Below are 15,981 nucleotides of genomic sequence, written 5' to 3' on the forward strand. Positions count from 1 at the left end.
GCTGCAACCAGGGGGGACCAGGTCGAACCACAGAGAGTGATGAAGGAGGGAGTCAGAGGACCTCGGACCTGCTCTGGAGGCGGAGAAAGTCTCGGCGGCTGCTGGTCTTGGACTCGAAAAAGCGCTGATGTTTTACCTCCAAAGTCCCCGACTCTTTTATACGTCTCACTCCCCATCTGCCACTGACGCAGGAGGTGGTGGGTGTATGACGGAGGGTGTGTGTGTGTGTGTGTGAGTAAGCAGGGGGTGTGAACACGGGAGAGGAGGATGTGAAGGGGTCAGGACAGAACAAATGGATGATTGAAAGGTTAACCTTTTTAAGCAAATTGTGACTCATCATCGGTGAACAAAATTTCTGACCGCTCTCATCATCAACTGAAGAATCTCGGGAAAAAAAATCTGAAAAGAAACGCTGAAAAGAATCTCACACAGAAACTGTACTGTACTGAAGACTTGCACCGGAGATCACTTGGTTTATATGGTCAACAAGGATTTTCACTCTTTCAAAATGGTGCTGAACTTTCTGATGTCAATAAATGCAGTTCTTTGCTTGGTTGCTGTTCATGGTTGCTTTGTGTTTATCTTTCGTCTCGTGGATATACATTTGACCTCCTTCACTTTCCAAATGACAACAGAGAGATACGCAGTGAAAGAATTCAAACTTCTTAAACACTAACAGACTTCAAACGTTGACTCTTATGGATGTTAAGAGCTTCAACTGTTGCAGTGCATTATGGGAAGAAGGGCCAGTTGAGCTCCAGCCTCGAGTTTCTTTCATGTTTAAAACCAGAATCAAGGGAGAATTTTATACTTTTAATATTCTTCAAATTTTCAGATCACCAAACTACAACTTTCAGGGGTTTCATATCAACACAAAAGCAGACCCTCGCGCCCTCCAAGTACAGAGCAGACCACTCACACATGTCCAGTCGAAGCAGATGATATCGAAGCCATAGAGCAGTAAAACAGCAAGTGTGTGTGGAGTACACGGCACTGAGAGAGAGTGTAAACAGGGTGGGCTGAACAAAAGAAATGATTGAGCCATGACTGCGAGCAAATGACTCACGAGTGGGAAATGTCCATCTTCAAACTTCATATTAACCCCGACACCTATCGGCTCTCACAGCTCATCAGCTGCGCGGTCGCCAAACAAGGTGCATTATAATGACAGTCCTGCGAAGGCGCACCAGCCTGTAACAGCAATCTACGAATGCAAGATGGAGCTCTTATTGACAATGTTCCCTCTGATCACATCTGGTTCCTGTCAGTGGGCTGTGGCACCCCAAAATTACGATCGAATGGTGTGACACGCGTGACAACCCGTCCAGCCGTCAGTCAGGGAAAGCTGCTCGCGCAGTTCACAATGGAGAGAGAGGAAGAGATGGAGCTGCTGTTTCATGTTTCTCTGTATTATGTTCTACTTTGTTCCATAGTGAGGTATATCGGCACGATGTGGCATTGTTGTCGGAGACATTTGAACTCTAGCTTGTGTGATGGTGAGAGAAAAACAATCGGCCTGTTAAATACATAACTGTTAAAATAGAACTATGACTGAAATTATTAATTGATACAAAGAAGGAAAGTAAAAGTTACATTGTAGAGGATTAATAAATACTGTACTGTTCCTGTTTTTTTGTTTAGTATTTTATTAATTTAAGTTTAATATAAAAGTAAAATAATATGGGATTATGAATAAAATACTTAAAAGAAAAGCATACAAACAACATAGTAAATATGCTTTGTTAAAATAAAATACGGACATAAATCTCAATTGAAAACTGGTGTAAATGTAAAAAATGTGAACATTATATCAGTACACTATAAAAAATAAAGCAGTGACATAAATTAAATATCATATAAACACACTATAAATGTTACTTATTATAAGTTATTACGCTATTTTAATACATTAACTACAATGGGGTTAAAAATAAAATGGTACACACAAATTCATTCACATTTTAAGGACTCAAATGAGGGGATGAAAATATCAACAATAAATACTTACTAAACTAGGAAAATATAAATATATAAATATAACATATAAATACAAATAGGAAAATATAGGAAGTAAAAATAGTTCAATCACAAATGCAGGTGCATCAAGCAACTCAATGTATCAACACACCTCAAATGTATTTTTTTTTTAACCAAATGTCGATCACCGCACTAAAAACACGTTCCAAAATAACATGATCATCCCATCTATGCTGCCCCTCCTTATCCAAAATGATTACTGAAAGCTGGTTAGAGCGTGAAACAAACACTGTCACAGTTCAATTCGATTTAAGGATATAAACAACCCAAATATGAGACTGCTGTTTTAGGAGGGGAAAATACAGTATTCTCGTATCCGGGCCCTGCCAGATGAGTTCAAACTGATCTGGATGGTTTTTTTATTCTCTGCTGAGCCTCAAAAAGGCCTGGAGCAGATCCAGGAGATGAGCTGACAATTCATACGGTAACATGGTCTCAAATCAGAGTTTGTGAAGGCGCTTTAATATCCCAGGTTCTCTGACGCATGTCTCTTGTTCGCCCCCCTGAAAAACTTCAAACGCTGCTAAACGTCAGTGTGACGACTCCGACGGCTTCTATACCCCACATCTTCCTGCGTAAAAGTCGTCCTGTCGCCGCCGGCGACGGTGACGGAGAAGGTTTGCATTTTGAAGGTGCTTCGCGCCACAATAGCCCCATTTGAAATTTGAGAGCTGCTTCTGCTTCTACTTGCAGTTTTTACATGCCCATCAATGGCTCAGCTGTCTCAGGAGGTCAGGGACATTCCCAAGCCAGAGTGGAGGAGCAATATTTCCACCTTGTCCTGGGTCTGCATCCTCTCAGGATTTGGAAAACTTAAAAAAATACAGCAGATAGGCCAGGAAAAACTCCTGGAATTTCTTTTAAGGTGTATTAATTCACCAATTACCACACCATTTGGGGTAGTTAATACTGCAACGACAAGTGAAGCATGGCTATATAAGACAGAAGAAGTTCACCTTTTTTCCCTCAAGCAATATGAACTCGACTAACAGCGACTAAAGGGCGCCAGCCTGTGTCCAAAAGATGAACTGCAAGCCCCAGCTGAATCTTAATCGAATTTAAATGATTAAACTCGATTAAAAGGACAAACCAAATTTTAAGATTTTTTTAAAAACAACAAAAAAAAAGACAAAACAAACTGCTCAACCCCGCTGTGTACAGATTTATTATAGTTAATATACTTAATTTAAAAAAAAAAATGCAGGTTTTCACAGAACGGCATGACACTGGACTTGTTACAGCATTTCAACAAACTACGACTTAAGTTTGAGCTGCAGGACGAATTCTTAAAATCTTATTAAATACCCATATAACTGCTGAGCTCCAGCTTCATGGATTAAAGGGACAACAGTAATAATTTCAGGCACAAGAGGGCGTGGTTTCAGAGGAGACGGTGGCAGAGAATGAATGACACGGATCATGATGCAAGTTCACACAGTAAAATGATGTCTTCAATATTAAACGCAAACTTAAAACAAAACCAAAAAATTCTCTGAGGTCAGAATTGATGGTAGTGCTTCTCCCACTCCGCCCAGGTCCACAGGACAAAAATCAGGATGAGGTTACGATATTGGAACGAAGCGACTGGTGGGAAACTGTCCGGCTTCACAGCCTGCAGGCAACAAGAGGCAGCGCTGACTGCCACCTGTTGTTGAGACGTTTCAAATGAAGGTGCGTCTGTGGTCCGAGTGCTCGGAGCAGGAGCGACACGTGAGAGCACATCATGCTTCATTGAGAACCTGGAGGATGAAAGAGGAAAGACGAAGTGAAGAGGAGCTCTTGGTGCGCATGCAACTGGGAAATATTTTCAGATATATATTGCTGAAACCAATTCTATTTTCACCAGTACGTCATTATCAGTTGAAGAAATGAACCCTTAAGTCATGACGCCGCTTCAACAGTTCCAGTGCATTATGGGCGCACTCCATCCTCTAAGAAGTCAGCTGCTACAAACCTTCCTTGCGAACTCTGGCAGAACGAACGAAGCTTTGTGGATGTCTGTGTTGTAATATTTAAGCTGCATGCTTTCCCGCTCCTCGTCGGACAATTCCTTCACTGGTTTCTGGAAATGTGTTTCCTGTTCGTGGAAAAAAAAAGACCCATGATGGAATGCGATTGCCTGTCAGAGGTATTTTTAAACCATCCCACCAAGTGTGCAGAGTGTCAAATGGACACCGACAGGAAGACTTACATGATTTTTACTGCACAGCATGAATCCAATTTGCCCGCTGGGATAAGTGGGGATGGTGGTGTAGGCGTAGTCCACCACAGGGAACAGGGTCTTGCAGAAGGTCTGCATCTCCTTTATCAACTCTAAATGGAGCCACTGACACTCTCCTGCCAGGGACACACAGGCGGCAGCAGCTTTAAATCACCGGCACTCTCAGGGTCTCCAACGCTCTTCCCAATTTAAACTCCTTCCACTTCTATAGTGGGTTCCAGTGTTTGAATAAAGTCGAGGATGAAACACCTGGTTACCTTGAGAACAGAGAATTCCGTCTTTCTTCAGGGCCGTCTTCATGAGCTGGTAGTACGTCTCTTTGAACAAACTCTCGGCTGGGCCGACGGGATCCGAGGAGTCTGTGATGATGATGTCAAAAGCGTCTTGGTTCTTCTTCATGAATTCAAACCCATCTCCTACATGTAAGCTAAGTTTTGGGTCGAAGAATCCCTTGGCCATCGCCGGGAGGAACTTTTTGGAGACATTGATGACGTCCTGCAAGGAAAGGTGTTGAAGAATTAAAGGGAAACATCACATCTTAGATTAGATCTAAAGATTAGAATAACTAATCTAGCAACAGCTATTCCACTCTTATCGTGTCTTAAAGGACTTATTTAAAAAAAACGCAACTCCAAGTCCACTCAAGTGAAGCGCCTGATCTCATCTATCTTCATCCGATTACATCGGATGTGCCTTTCGAGTCAAACCTTCGTTGAATTAGACACTTTTCACTCGCAATAACAAACTATAATACTGTACTATAGAAACTATAATTCACTTACCTTACACTTCTCTCTTTACCTTCTCTCTGCACTAAAACTTCGTCTGCAGTCGATTTTTCTCTCAACAAAACTCCAGCTGTCAACAGTGAACAGCTTTGTTGGGCCTATAAAATGCCAATGTTCTAGAAACACTCTGCGAGAAGTGAAGGATGAAATGATCGGCCAATCTCTCTGTGAACGTTGCGAGTGTGCGTTCCTGCACTGACACCAGTGTCAGTATCTCGGCTAGCACTTCTCCATCTCAGTCTGTCTATCTTGATTCTGCTCAACAGTGACTGTCTAGACTCAAAGTCAGCAACGTCATTCCCACCTCATCAATCTCACACAGAACCACGGACTCCACCAGAGGATGCTTCACCACTTCTCTCAGCACGCCGCCGTCCCCACCACCGATAATCAGCACCTGTCGGGACAGAGACGAAACTTATATCTATATATCTACTTAAGTTGCTGTTGTGCAGACACACTCACATTGAGTTTCAAACTTGACCACTTCAATTTCTGAGTGTGAACAAATCAACCTTCACGTTTATTTTGATTCGAAGCATCTATCTTCAGAGAACCAATTCACAGGCAGCTGCTTTTGTTGGTGCTTGTCGCTTTTGCGGACGTGGAATACATTTGCTCCCAAGCCAAATCAAACATTTAGAGTGGCAAAGTGTGGTTTGTGTAGAAGAACTACCGTGCACATTGCTTCAACGTCTGAGACAAAGTTTTGAAGCGGTCACAGAGAACTTTGTGATGGTGTTTGTCATACCTTCTTAGGACAGGGGTGGCTGCACAGAGGAAGGTTGGCGATCATCTCTTGGTAGGCAAATTCATCCCTTTCGGTGCACTGGATCACTCCATCAAGAACCAAGACGTTTCCATATGTTTTACTGAAACAAAAGATGATGAATCTAACTCACACAGACGTTTCAACTTCAACACCTTAACACAAATCCTAAAGAGCCCAGACAAGTGAATAGTTCAATATTGACAGCAGCAAAATCACTTTCCCCTGACTGCCGCGAGCGATGGATATATGGATATATAGGAAAGACGCGTCACCTATTGATGTTATTGAGCCCTTCGTAGTGCTATCGCTGGTCAACTAGTCTTCTATTTCAGGGCCTTTTGAGCTCAGTCAGAACAGCCCACGCTGGCATGCTAGTTAAACACCGCTAGCTGCTCACCTCTTGAACACCAAAACATCCTGAAATTTGGATTTTTTATGATGGAGAACCTCCTCCACTTGCAAACTAATAGCTTGGCCAGGCCACAGCGTGCACGTCTCCGTAAACCAGCCGTCTTTTATGTTGTCCATGTTGTCGCTAGCCGGTAATTGACGAGAGGTTCCGTTAACCTGTTATTAAGATTCACAACGTGACTACCGCAGGGGTACAACCATACGTGCTGCTCCTCGGAAGCGGCAAATGGATGATGATGGCGTCATTCCTTTGCCGGCTCATCCGCCAATCAGAAGGTAGGATTTCCCCCTGGTTGGCGTATAGTTCGTTTGACTCGACACAACAGGCCCGCCCTTGGGCATACCTCGAGACCACGCCGGTAGGGCACTGCGCTTGCGCAATAGGTAGAACGCGTCGGTGGAGTTAAACTTTAGACACGCACAATACAGTTAAAATCGCATTTGCTTATAACTATTTTTGAAACACAAACTACAGATATGTTTATGTTTCAACGTTAAAATACAGCTTAACACTGTATTTGGAAGAATCCTTTCTATTGATTGAGGAGTTTAAATCATATTTTTAACCATACTTTTAGAAACACGACACATTTTATTTGGTCAGGAAAACACTCGTACTATTGCTCTTCTTGGTGTAAAATTAATTTGGAATGCTCCTACTATGCCAAATTGATCTCTATCCATCCATCCATCCTCGCCCGCTTATGCGTTGCCGGGTCGTGGGGGCAGCAGCTTCAGGAGGTCACACCAAACGCCCTTCTCCCGAGCGACATCCACCATCTCCGACTGGGGGATCCCGAGACGCTCCCAGGCCAGCGTAGAGATATAATCTCTCCACCTGGTCCTGGGTCGACCCCTCGGTCTCCTCCCAGCTGGACGTGTCAGGTGTCAAAGGCGTCCAGAGAGCATCCTGATGAGATGCCCGAACCACCTCAGCTGACTCCTCTCAATGTGGAGAAGCAGCGGCTCTACTCCGAGCCTCTCCCCGAGTGACAGAGCTTCTCACCTTATCTCTAAGGGAAACGCCTGCCACCCTTCAGAGAAAACCCATTTCAGCCGCTTTTATCCAGGACCTTGCTCTCTCGGTCATGACCCAAAGCTCATGACCGTAGGTGAGGGTCGGGACGAAGACTGATCGGTATATAGAGAGCTTTGCGTTCTGGCTCAGCTCTCTCTTATGGACAACAGTGCGGCAAAGGGACTGCAATACCGCCCCTGCTGCCCCAATTCGCCGACCAATCTCCAAATCCCTAATCCCCTCACATGAGAACAACACCCCGAGATACTTAAACCTCTCCACTTGAGGCAAGATCTCAGTCCCAACCTGGAGAGAGCAATCCATCCGTTTCTGGTTGAGAACCATGGTCTTGAACTTAGAGGTGCTGATCCTCATCCCAGCCGCTTCACACTCAACAACTCAAATTGATCTTTATACTTGACAATAAGCCAAACAAACACAACTTATTTTGTGCCAAATGCTGTGAGCCCTTCCAGCTCCAAAAACCATTGTTGAAGTTCCAGTGAAAACTGCATAAAGACACAGATCTTTGGTGGCATTGCAAAAGCACACAACTCTGTCATGAGCCACATAAAAAGGCTTTTCCAACAATGACAGGACATCAATGCTCTCAGTGACTGATTGATGCACTTTCTAACAACTGACAGGGTCATAATTTTATTGCATATTTTTGTTTTCATGAACCAGAAAGACAATCAGAGTAAACTGAGTTGATGACTATCACATGTTATTGTAGTAAGAAATGAATTAAACATGGACTGGCATACAATTAAGATAAAAATGCAAGAATACTTCTCCAGTTTAAAAAAAAAAACAAAAAAAAAACACACCCTTTAAAAATGTTTACTGTGAGTGCATATTTACACAAGTATCACGGATAACATGATGAAAACATTAGGGGTTTTCACAGTTTGTCAAATAAAAATATGACCTTCACTGTCATGAAACCATGAAATTGGCTCCACCAAAAACCAGAACACGTGCAGTGTGTTTTATCTTTTGGACCAGTTATGCCGGAAGCCCCTACAGAGAGCAGAACAGAAAAACATTGAAGCAACAACTGACATTTTCACAAAGTAGATTTGCCTTACCTTGCAGACTTCTCAGGAAGGTACGACATACTTCGATTTCCAGCGACCTGATTGAGCTTTTGTCCTTTCGCAACTTTCTGCTGAACAGCAATGGAAGAAGCAAACGACGACCATTAGTGGTGCATCTGAGTACTGCAGCCCTCATTGCAAAAAAAATCTACACTTTATATATCACAAAACTACGGAGCCCTGGAAGTGACATGCATGACTTTATTTATTTTTTTATTTAGCCCAAGATAACAGTGATCTTGAGATAATTTTTATCTCGAGATAATTTTATATGAAGATACAATCGTAAATGTCAGCATTTTGTATACGTCCTCCTGGAACTACTTTGTCTCCCATGGCTGGTAACTGTTCGTCAACTTTGTCAGTCACTGTCTGCAAGTCTGTGCGCTTTTAACACTCTGATCAAGTGCCTTCTTCTGAAAATAATACTATACGTGGCTAAGCTATACGTATTACGTGTCCCTGGAAGCGACATGCATGACTTTATTTTTTTTATCCTGAGATAAAAATTAACTCGAGATACAAATTATCTTGAGATGTTATCTCAGGCAAAAAAATAAATAAAGTCATGCATGTCACATGTGGTATTATTTTGAGTAGACGGCACTTGATCAGAGTGTTAAAAGCGCACAGACTTTGCTTCTTTAAAAATTATCTCCAGGTAAAAATTATCCGGAGATAACTGTTATCTTGGGCTAAAAAAAAAAATGAAGTCATGCATGTCACATCCAAAAAAATAAACACACGCATGTCACTTCCAGGGCTCCGTACAAAACATATTAATTCTCAAGTTATAAATATAAAAATAGTATGCTAACTAACGTAAAGTACTGAGGACTTATGCTTAAACATGTGTAATAAAATGACCTTTTTCTTGAAACCATGACTTCGCCGATTTGGATCAAAGTGTCTGTTGTCGTTTGATTTGCCACCTGAGAAACCAGAAACACATTTAGAGATGCTTTTCAAAGAGCATTTCAATATTTAAAGAGGTCAAAAAACGTGACATCACCGGAGAAGACTTTGAGGTCGGACTGACTGTAGTCGAACGGCTTGAACTCCTCTTGGGAGGCCGCTTCAGGTTCCTCTGAAGATTTCTTCAGCTTCTTCTTTGCTTTCGGTGTGGACTCTCCGACCTCACTGGGGATCCGTTCTCTCTTCTTCTCGTTGTCTTTTGCAAACTCCTGAAGATATCGATCGGTCAAAGGGTCATTCAGCTTCCCCGCTGAACGTGGTCAAACTCAGTCGACACAATTTATCATTGATCCCGACATCAGTCGACAGTACAGACACAGTCGGGCGCTCCCGTCCTTGAAATTGCAATTAATAATGATGATACAATTCTGTTCTTTCTAAATAAGATAAAAGGCAGACACAGATGCACAAGGAGAGATAAGAAGACACAAAGACAAAAACTGAGAGTGGAAAGCAGACACAAACAGACAGAGACAGGCATGGACAGATGCAGAGAAATAAGACATCCAGCGCATCAGTCGTTGGTTTCCCATGCTGGGATCCATGATTTTCAATTTCAGAACCTGCCTGTTTTATTATACATTATTATAATATCTTTGTGTTGTGAATGTTCATTAGTGGCTTTTAAGATTCTAGAGTCTAAGATCTATAATTTAGCAAACTAAGGGTGGAACTGCTGAAGAAGACTTTCAGGAAGTCAGTCTTGCAGTTTCCAAGCTCAGAGAAAGTGTGGGAGAAGCCTCTCAATGTTTCAGCCCCACACTGAGTGTTCTTCATCCCCCGACGCACCAGGTGACAGATATAAATATGAACGTGTCTCCATGACGCCGACACCGCTCTGAACCCGCGTCAGCTTTTCAGAGATCACAAAGCACAGGAGTGGGAAGCAAGGGAAAGATAAATGACGCACCAACGCCTGCTGGCGGACGCTGGCAACGTTCTGCAGCGACTGCTGGTAGGTTTCAGTTGTCTTCTTTCTCTCTCCTGAGACAAACACACCGTCAGTGATGGAATTACTTCTAAAAATTGACTGTAAAAAGTTGCAAACGTACCCGCAGCTTTCTTTGCTTGTAGTTTTGCTTCCTTCTTGGCTTTTTGTTTGGCCTCCAGCTCCTGCTGCTGCTGCTCCAATGTCTGGAGTTTCCACCGCTTACTTATCTGGACGGCCAGTTCATGGAAGAAGACCAGTACGTCAGAAAAATATTGAGTGAAGTAGGCAAATAAACAATGCAGTTACCTCAAATATTTTAGAGGAAGGGTCAAACTTTGCGTTCTTGCTGATGTGCACATCTCTGGTTGGGAGATACTGACAAAGGCAAAATGGTCTGTTAGGGAAACACTTAATAATGAACAGTGAAAGCTTGACCTACCATTCTAAACGGGTTTTCAAAAGACTCATTGATTTGTCTGGCTTTGGTTTGAGTCACCGAGAGAGAATCTCCATCGACCTGTCTTTCTGGCTCCTGCGAAAAAACTGATGAAGAATTGCAAAAAAAAAAAAACAATTGAGATTTAAAGAAAACTAAAACCATATTTACTTCAAACAATGTGATTTTAGCCGACGCGACAAGACCACTTGGGATCTGCACTTCAACGTCCATCTTCTGCTCATCTTCTGAAAAGAGGGTTCCTTGCTTGACCGGCATTTCTGGAAACGATTATTATTATTATTATGTTGAGCAAAATAAGTTACTGATTGCAAGCAGCCGCTTCATACCATCAACTGAGAAAGAGAGGTTATCTTCCGAAACTTTAGATGTATCGTGAGGGCCAAACAGAAGGGTCTCAGGCTGGAAAATAATACTTTGTTAGACTTTCAGTGACAAAAGCTTCTGAATCAAGAGTGTTTAGACAAACCCTTCTGATCGGTGTCAAGCCTTTCTTCTTCTGAGCTGCGATCTCGGCCTGGAGGAGAGCAGGAAACACATGTAAAAAAGAACATGGGCAGCTTCAATTCGTAACACATTTTTAGAGGAGTTTGTTGCAGCTTGTATTAACAATAGTGCTTGCGCAACTTCAACTTCACAGAATGTCAACACAGTTACAGCTCTTGCTTTCACACTCAGCAGCGGCTTGAAATTTATAATTCATAAGTTGTAATATGGACTGAGTCCCAACAGCAGCCAAACAAATGAGTTTCATAAAAACGGAATCATAGCAACAGCTGGTTGGTGTCAGCCCTCCTCACCTTGAGCAGAGGGATCTCTCTGGCCTCCTGCACCAGCAAATGAAGCTCGTTGACCTGCTGCCTAACCAGAGGGGGGACAGGGTTGCAGCAGGCGATGATGCCCTGAGGCTCTCTAGGTGGTTCAAGCCGGAACAGTCAGCTTATGAATAAAAGACAGAGTGGAGGAGATTTCATGAACTTACTTTGGCAGCTCCTCTGATATCTTGCTCATCATGTGAGTGGGCAGCACATATCTGCACACATGAGGACAACACGTCACACAAGGGGTGCGATCGGTATCGAAACATGACAGTTGAGGGCGAAAAAGCTGCAGAAAGGAAAGGTCTCCAGATTTCCAGACCAGCTGACTTGTTTCATTTCCAAAAAAAGCGTACCCAGTGCTTTCATCTTCCTGCCGGGCCAGTTTGTCCCTCCAGGCGAACAGCAGTCTGAAGGCAGCAAGCTGCTGCGTGTTAAAGGTCTTCTTCTGCTTCCTCAGCAGCTCCAAATACGACTCCTCAGTGAATATTGGCTTGATGTATTTCTGAGTGGAAATGGCAGAAGACAATTGAAAGAATAATAAAAAAATGGATTTTGATTTGATATGTTCAATTCGTCGATCATTTATCAAGCAATTTCGTCTTGCTTGAAGGTTCTTCCATCAGAACCTTCACAGCACAATAAGTAACAAACATTAGTGCCAAAATCTGGTTGTATTTTTGTGTGGCTGTGTACGGTGAAGGAAGGGCGGCAGTTGAAAGGGAACGATGTGATATATGCACAAACCTTCAGGGAAATGTCTCTGCTTTTATTCCACACGCTCTGCAGCAGACCTGGCTGTCCGTGGTTGAAGTCCAGCAGCTGTGCTCGCATGCAGTCGTAGATGTACAGGAGGTAGTGGGTGTCTGACCGGGCGTACTGCACCATCTCCTCCGGCAAGGGTCTGTTGGGTCAAATGGCACTTCAGCTACACAGTTAGGATAACCGGCTTGCTCGTTCTCGTACCGGATCCTCCAGTCCGCCAGCTGGTAGCGCTTGTCGGTGTCCATGCTGCAGTAATGCTTCATCAGGTGGTCCAGCGAGTGCCGGGCCAGGTTCAGGGCTCGACTGGCCTGGTGGGTGTCGAAGAGGTTGACCACATACAAACCCAAGTCCTTCTGAAGCCACTCGATGTCTGAGTCAGCCCCATGAAACACCTGCCATCAATACAACAGGTTATTAAAGTAACCGCAAACAGGAAGCTGAGACTCACAAATGCTGGTAATTGATGTTTGAAGAAAAAAAAAAGTGAAGGTTGCGCGCATTCATTTCACAGATCAAGCCTCTTTCAGCAGCTAAAACCCACGCAGCATCATTAATCACCGGCACCCCGCTGTGCGTTTGAGACCAGAAGCATGCCACGTATCAAAAACACCCACCGAGCCGTCGTTTGAAATTAAAACTCTCAAAATCCGACCGTTTAAGCAGAAGAGAATCCTATTATTACTTTGCCTGACATACAGTAAAAAACAAGATTAAACACAAGTGGATTTCAAATGACACCGGAAGATATTCTCTTCACCTATGACTTCATGTTCAGCGAGCAACAATGCTTTGGAAGTGACTCCAAAAATAGTTCCTCTCTCAATCGTGCTGCTCACTTTAACAATGTTGGAGTCTGTGAAAGACTCATTCAGGATATACATCTCGCTGCGGAGCACCAAGGTGTCAATGATGAAGTCTTCTTCTCTGGTGGAGATCTGCATCAGACATGTGATTCCCAGGAAACTCCTGTAAGAATGATGCTTACAAGAAAAAAAAAAAACAAGTGACGCACTGTTCAAAAATCCAACACAGTTCAAGCATATTTTATATTACCTCGAGATCCACAGCAAACTCTGGCAACTTGCAGAGCTTCTCGTTGAGAGCCACCAGATCCTCGAGCGTGTCGATGAAGCTGCAGCTGGTTTCAGAAATGGATCTGTACATCTGAAGCGCCACCAGGAGAGATTCAGTGGAAGTCACAACAATTTAAGTGTCGGGAGTATTTCCCCCACCTGAGGCTCCGGTTTGCACAAAAGGTTTTCTGGAGTAGTCAGGTGATCCAGTTCGTACTGGTACGGGTGAGCAAACCTGCAGGTGGTAAAAAGAAATTCACCAACTGTCCTTTTGAAATTCAACCACAGTTTAATATAAATATGACTCAAATTTGAACCTTAATTTAAAGAGCTAATAGGAAGACTAAGGTTGTCCTTGTGTACAATGGCACTTACATGTCTTCCACATGCTCCTGTGTCCTCTGCTGGTGGATGAAGTCAGCCAGTGCAGCTGGGACGTCTCCATCCCCTGGTTTGTCTCTACAAGTATTTTTGCTGGTAAAATCTAAAGAGACGAACATTTCAAATATTAAATGCTCTTTTTTTTTAATAAAGTCAGGAGCTATCAGAGAGAAAACAATATTTACACGAGGGAAGGGGTTTCATTGCGTTGGGCTTCACAAAGATTTTGGGAATAAACGGCGTGTTGCTGTTGTCAATTTTCTCCTTAAATTTCAGCTGAGGCCTCTGGATGTTCTTCGCATGGAGCAGCTTGAAAGTCCCAGCACGGCCGTCAGAACTTGAGCCCTGATCAAGGAGAGCAGAAACAAGTTACAAATATTTGCAGACATCAGAGAATAAAAATGTAAACTTCCAGTGGCTGCGTGCCAACATTGGCAGTGGTACAACTTGAACACAGACCAAAACAGAGATGAGCGATCGAGAAGGTGGGATAGAAAACCAACCTTGCGGTTCCAGCTGGAAACAACAATCTTGGGAGGCTGGAAGCCTGCAGGCATGACAGGCTGCTGGCTCCGGTTGACACCATCGGCTTCATCAAGGAGGATCCCCTGGAGTCCCAATGTGATAGTCAAGATAAAGATTAAGAGCTCCAGTGATTGTTTGAGTTTCTTTTAAAGTTTGGCAACATACCACTTTCTCAAGGATGACATCGTTTGAATCAACCACCAGGTCAAATCTCTCTTCCAGGCCGGTCAGCTTGTTAGAGTCTCTCACATGAGATCTGCAGTTGTGGTGCAGCATGATCTGACTCATGCTGAAGACATGTTAAGAGATTCTGAAGTCACTAACTGAGTTAGAAAACATTGAATTTTATATATAATATGAACATATGTTATATAGTTAACAATTGCTCTGTGTCCTTTGTCATCAAAATTATTCAGAGGCAAATAATAGATTTCTTAGGAGCCCTAAATCTGTCGTTGTTTCAATAGTTCATAACCTTGATAATAAAACCCCATCATATTCTATGGAGTCTTTCTACTGGCTAATATTAGAGCACTTTAAATTTCTTATTATTATCTTAGCAGAGACAAGAACAGCTTTTCTTGCCCAAGAATTCACAAAAAAAAAACACTCACCACTGCAGTAGTTTATCTCCCTGGCTGTCACAGAACTCGCGGAAGAGTGGGAAGCTACGATAAAAATCAAATTCATCTCCAGCTTGAGGCAGTCCAGCTGAGGCTTTGGTGGCTGACAACACAGCGCAGAGTCCATGCTGCATAGAAGAGGTGGAAAATCATTAAGATATCCAAGACACACAGAGCAGACAGCTGAAATCAGAACATTTCTGTGTTCGACTTGCACATTCAGAAAACAAGGGACTGAAAAACGCCTTGTCAATTAAGGGTGTAATTGTCAAAGTTTCAGGACAAAATTCTTTGTGACAGTGTAGCGGATTACTCCAAAAAAATATGTTTGTTATGAATCATTGCGTGCCATAATTATGACACCATGTATTTCAATTTAAATGAAATAAAAAAACATTATCAGAACGTGTATAGAATGGTCGATTACAGCATTAGAAAAAATATATAAACAAAACAAAACTGAATATTGCCTTTTAAGTTTATTGACCAACAGTTATTTATCAAGAAAGAAAGCAACATCAAAAACGCGACGTGTTGGATCGTACATGTAAGGTTGGAAATAAAAATAGGTGATTACATTCTCGACGAAAACCGTACTTTCCAAAATACTGAAGTCGACGAGGTGATGTTGTAATGTTTTTTTTTTTCTTTTTAATATGTGACAATACAACAGAAAACGCTTGTGAAAAGTGACATCGTTGCTTTTCCACTTTATTGTAGGGTAAATGATACAATAATGCTTAGCTTAAAGCTTAGGAAAGTGCAGAAGCCCTAAACACCACCCGAGATACATATGATGCCGATAAATTGAAATAAAATGACCTCCATAATTTTGCCTTCGTAAATACATTAAGAGATTTGGGCTACAAGCTCTCCACGTTGAGGAATTTACTCGAGAAACAGAAACCTAAACAAGTGGGTTGACTTACTTTAACAAAGCTGTCGACATCTTTGAAACCAGGACACAGCTCACGCTTTCCCTCCTGGTTTTTATCGGCGCTTTCTTCCGACACAGATGTATTTGCGGATTTTTTTTCCTTTTTTGAAGCCATCACTAGCTTCGGTGTGTGTACACATGTGAGAGAC

General features: G+C 42.7%; 1 protein-coding gene across 6 annotated transcripts; it reads right to left on the reverse strand.

Annotated features, from left to right (window-relative positions):
- Positions 1-3,184: 3,184 nt before the first annotated feature.
- On the reverse strand, positions 3,185-15,981 carry srm (spermidine synthase). 6 transcript variants are annotated; one of them, XM_053848745.1, is made up of 30 exons: positions 15,825-15,981; positions 14,887-15,023; positions 14,438-14,561; positions 14,251-14,355; positions 13,933-14,092; positions 13,742-13,850; positions 13,526-13,601; positions 13,347-13,457; positions 13,130-13,273; positions 12,495-12,685; positions 12,276-12,432; positions 11,885-12,033; positions 11,693-11,743; positions 11,511-11,622; positions 11,180-11,227; positions 11,040-11,112; positions 10,861-10,970; positions 10,693-10,785; positions 10,560-10,628; positions 10,375-10,480; positions 10,233-10,306; positions 9,360-9,531; positions 9,215-9,279; positions 8,339-8,415; positions 5,798-5,918; positions 5,351-5,443; positions 4,516-4,753; positions 4,229-4,374; positions 3,992-4,114; positions 3,185-3,776 (listed from the first exon to the last, which is right to left on the reverse strand). In XM_053848745.1, the coding sequence occupies exons 1-30, from the start codon at positions 15,945-15,947 to the stop codon at positions 3,759-3,761; spliced, it is 3,375 nt and encodes a 1,124-aa protein (XP_053704720.1). In that variant the 5' UTR covers positions 15,948-15,981; the 3' UTR covers positions 3,185-3,758. The 6 variants fall into 6 exon arrangements, 5 of the variants coding, with proteins under 5 accessions (XP_053704720.1, XP_053704719.1, XP_053704723.1 ...); XM_053848744.1 differs by having other exon boundaries at positions 8,339-8,418; XR_008412921.1 differs by lacking the exons at positions 3,185-3,776; positions 3,992-4,114; positions 4,229-4,374 and having other exon boundaries at positions 4,609-4,753; positions 5,041-5,443; positions 8,339-8,418.

Source organism: Synchiropus splendidus, chromosome 18 (genome assembly GCF_027744825.2).
Source record: "Synchiropus splendidus isolate RoL2022-P1 chromosome 18, RoL_Sspl_1.0, whole genome shotgun sequence".
Lineage (NCBI taxonomy): Eukaryota > Metazoa > Chordata > Actinopteri > Syngnathiformes > Callionymidae > Synchiropus > Synchiropus splendidus.

Excerpts from the sequence above, each read along its gene's own strand:
- srm (XM_053848744.1), bottom strand. The coding sequence starts at position 15,947 with ATGGCTTCAAAAAAGGAAAAAAAATCCGCAAATACATCTGTGTCGGAA. Across the intron at positions 14,562-14,886 it reads GGAGATAAACTACTGCAGTG|CATGAGTCAGATCATGCTGC; the intron begins GTGAGTGTTTTT and ends ACATGTCTTCAG. Across the intron at positions 11,228-11,510 it reads GAGAGATCCCTCTGCTCAAG|GCCGAGATCGCAGCTCAGAA; the intron begins GTGAGGAGGGCT and ends GCTCTCCTCCAG.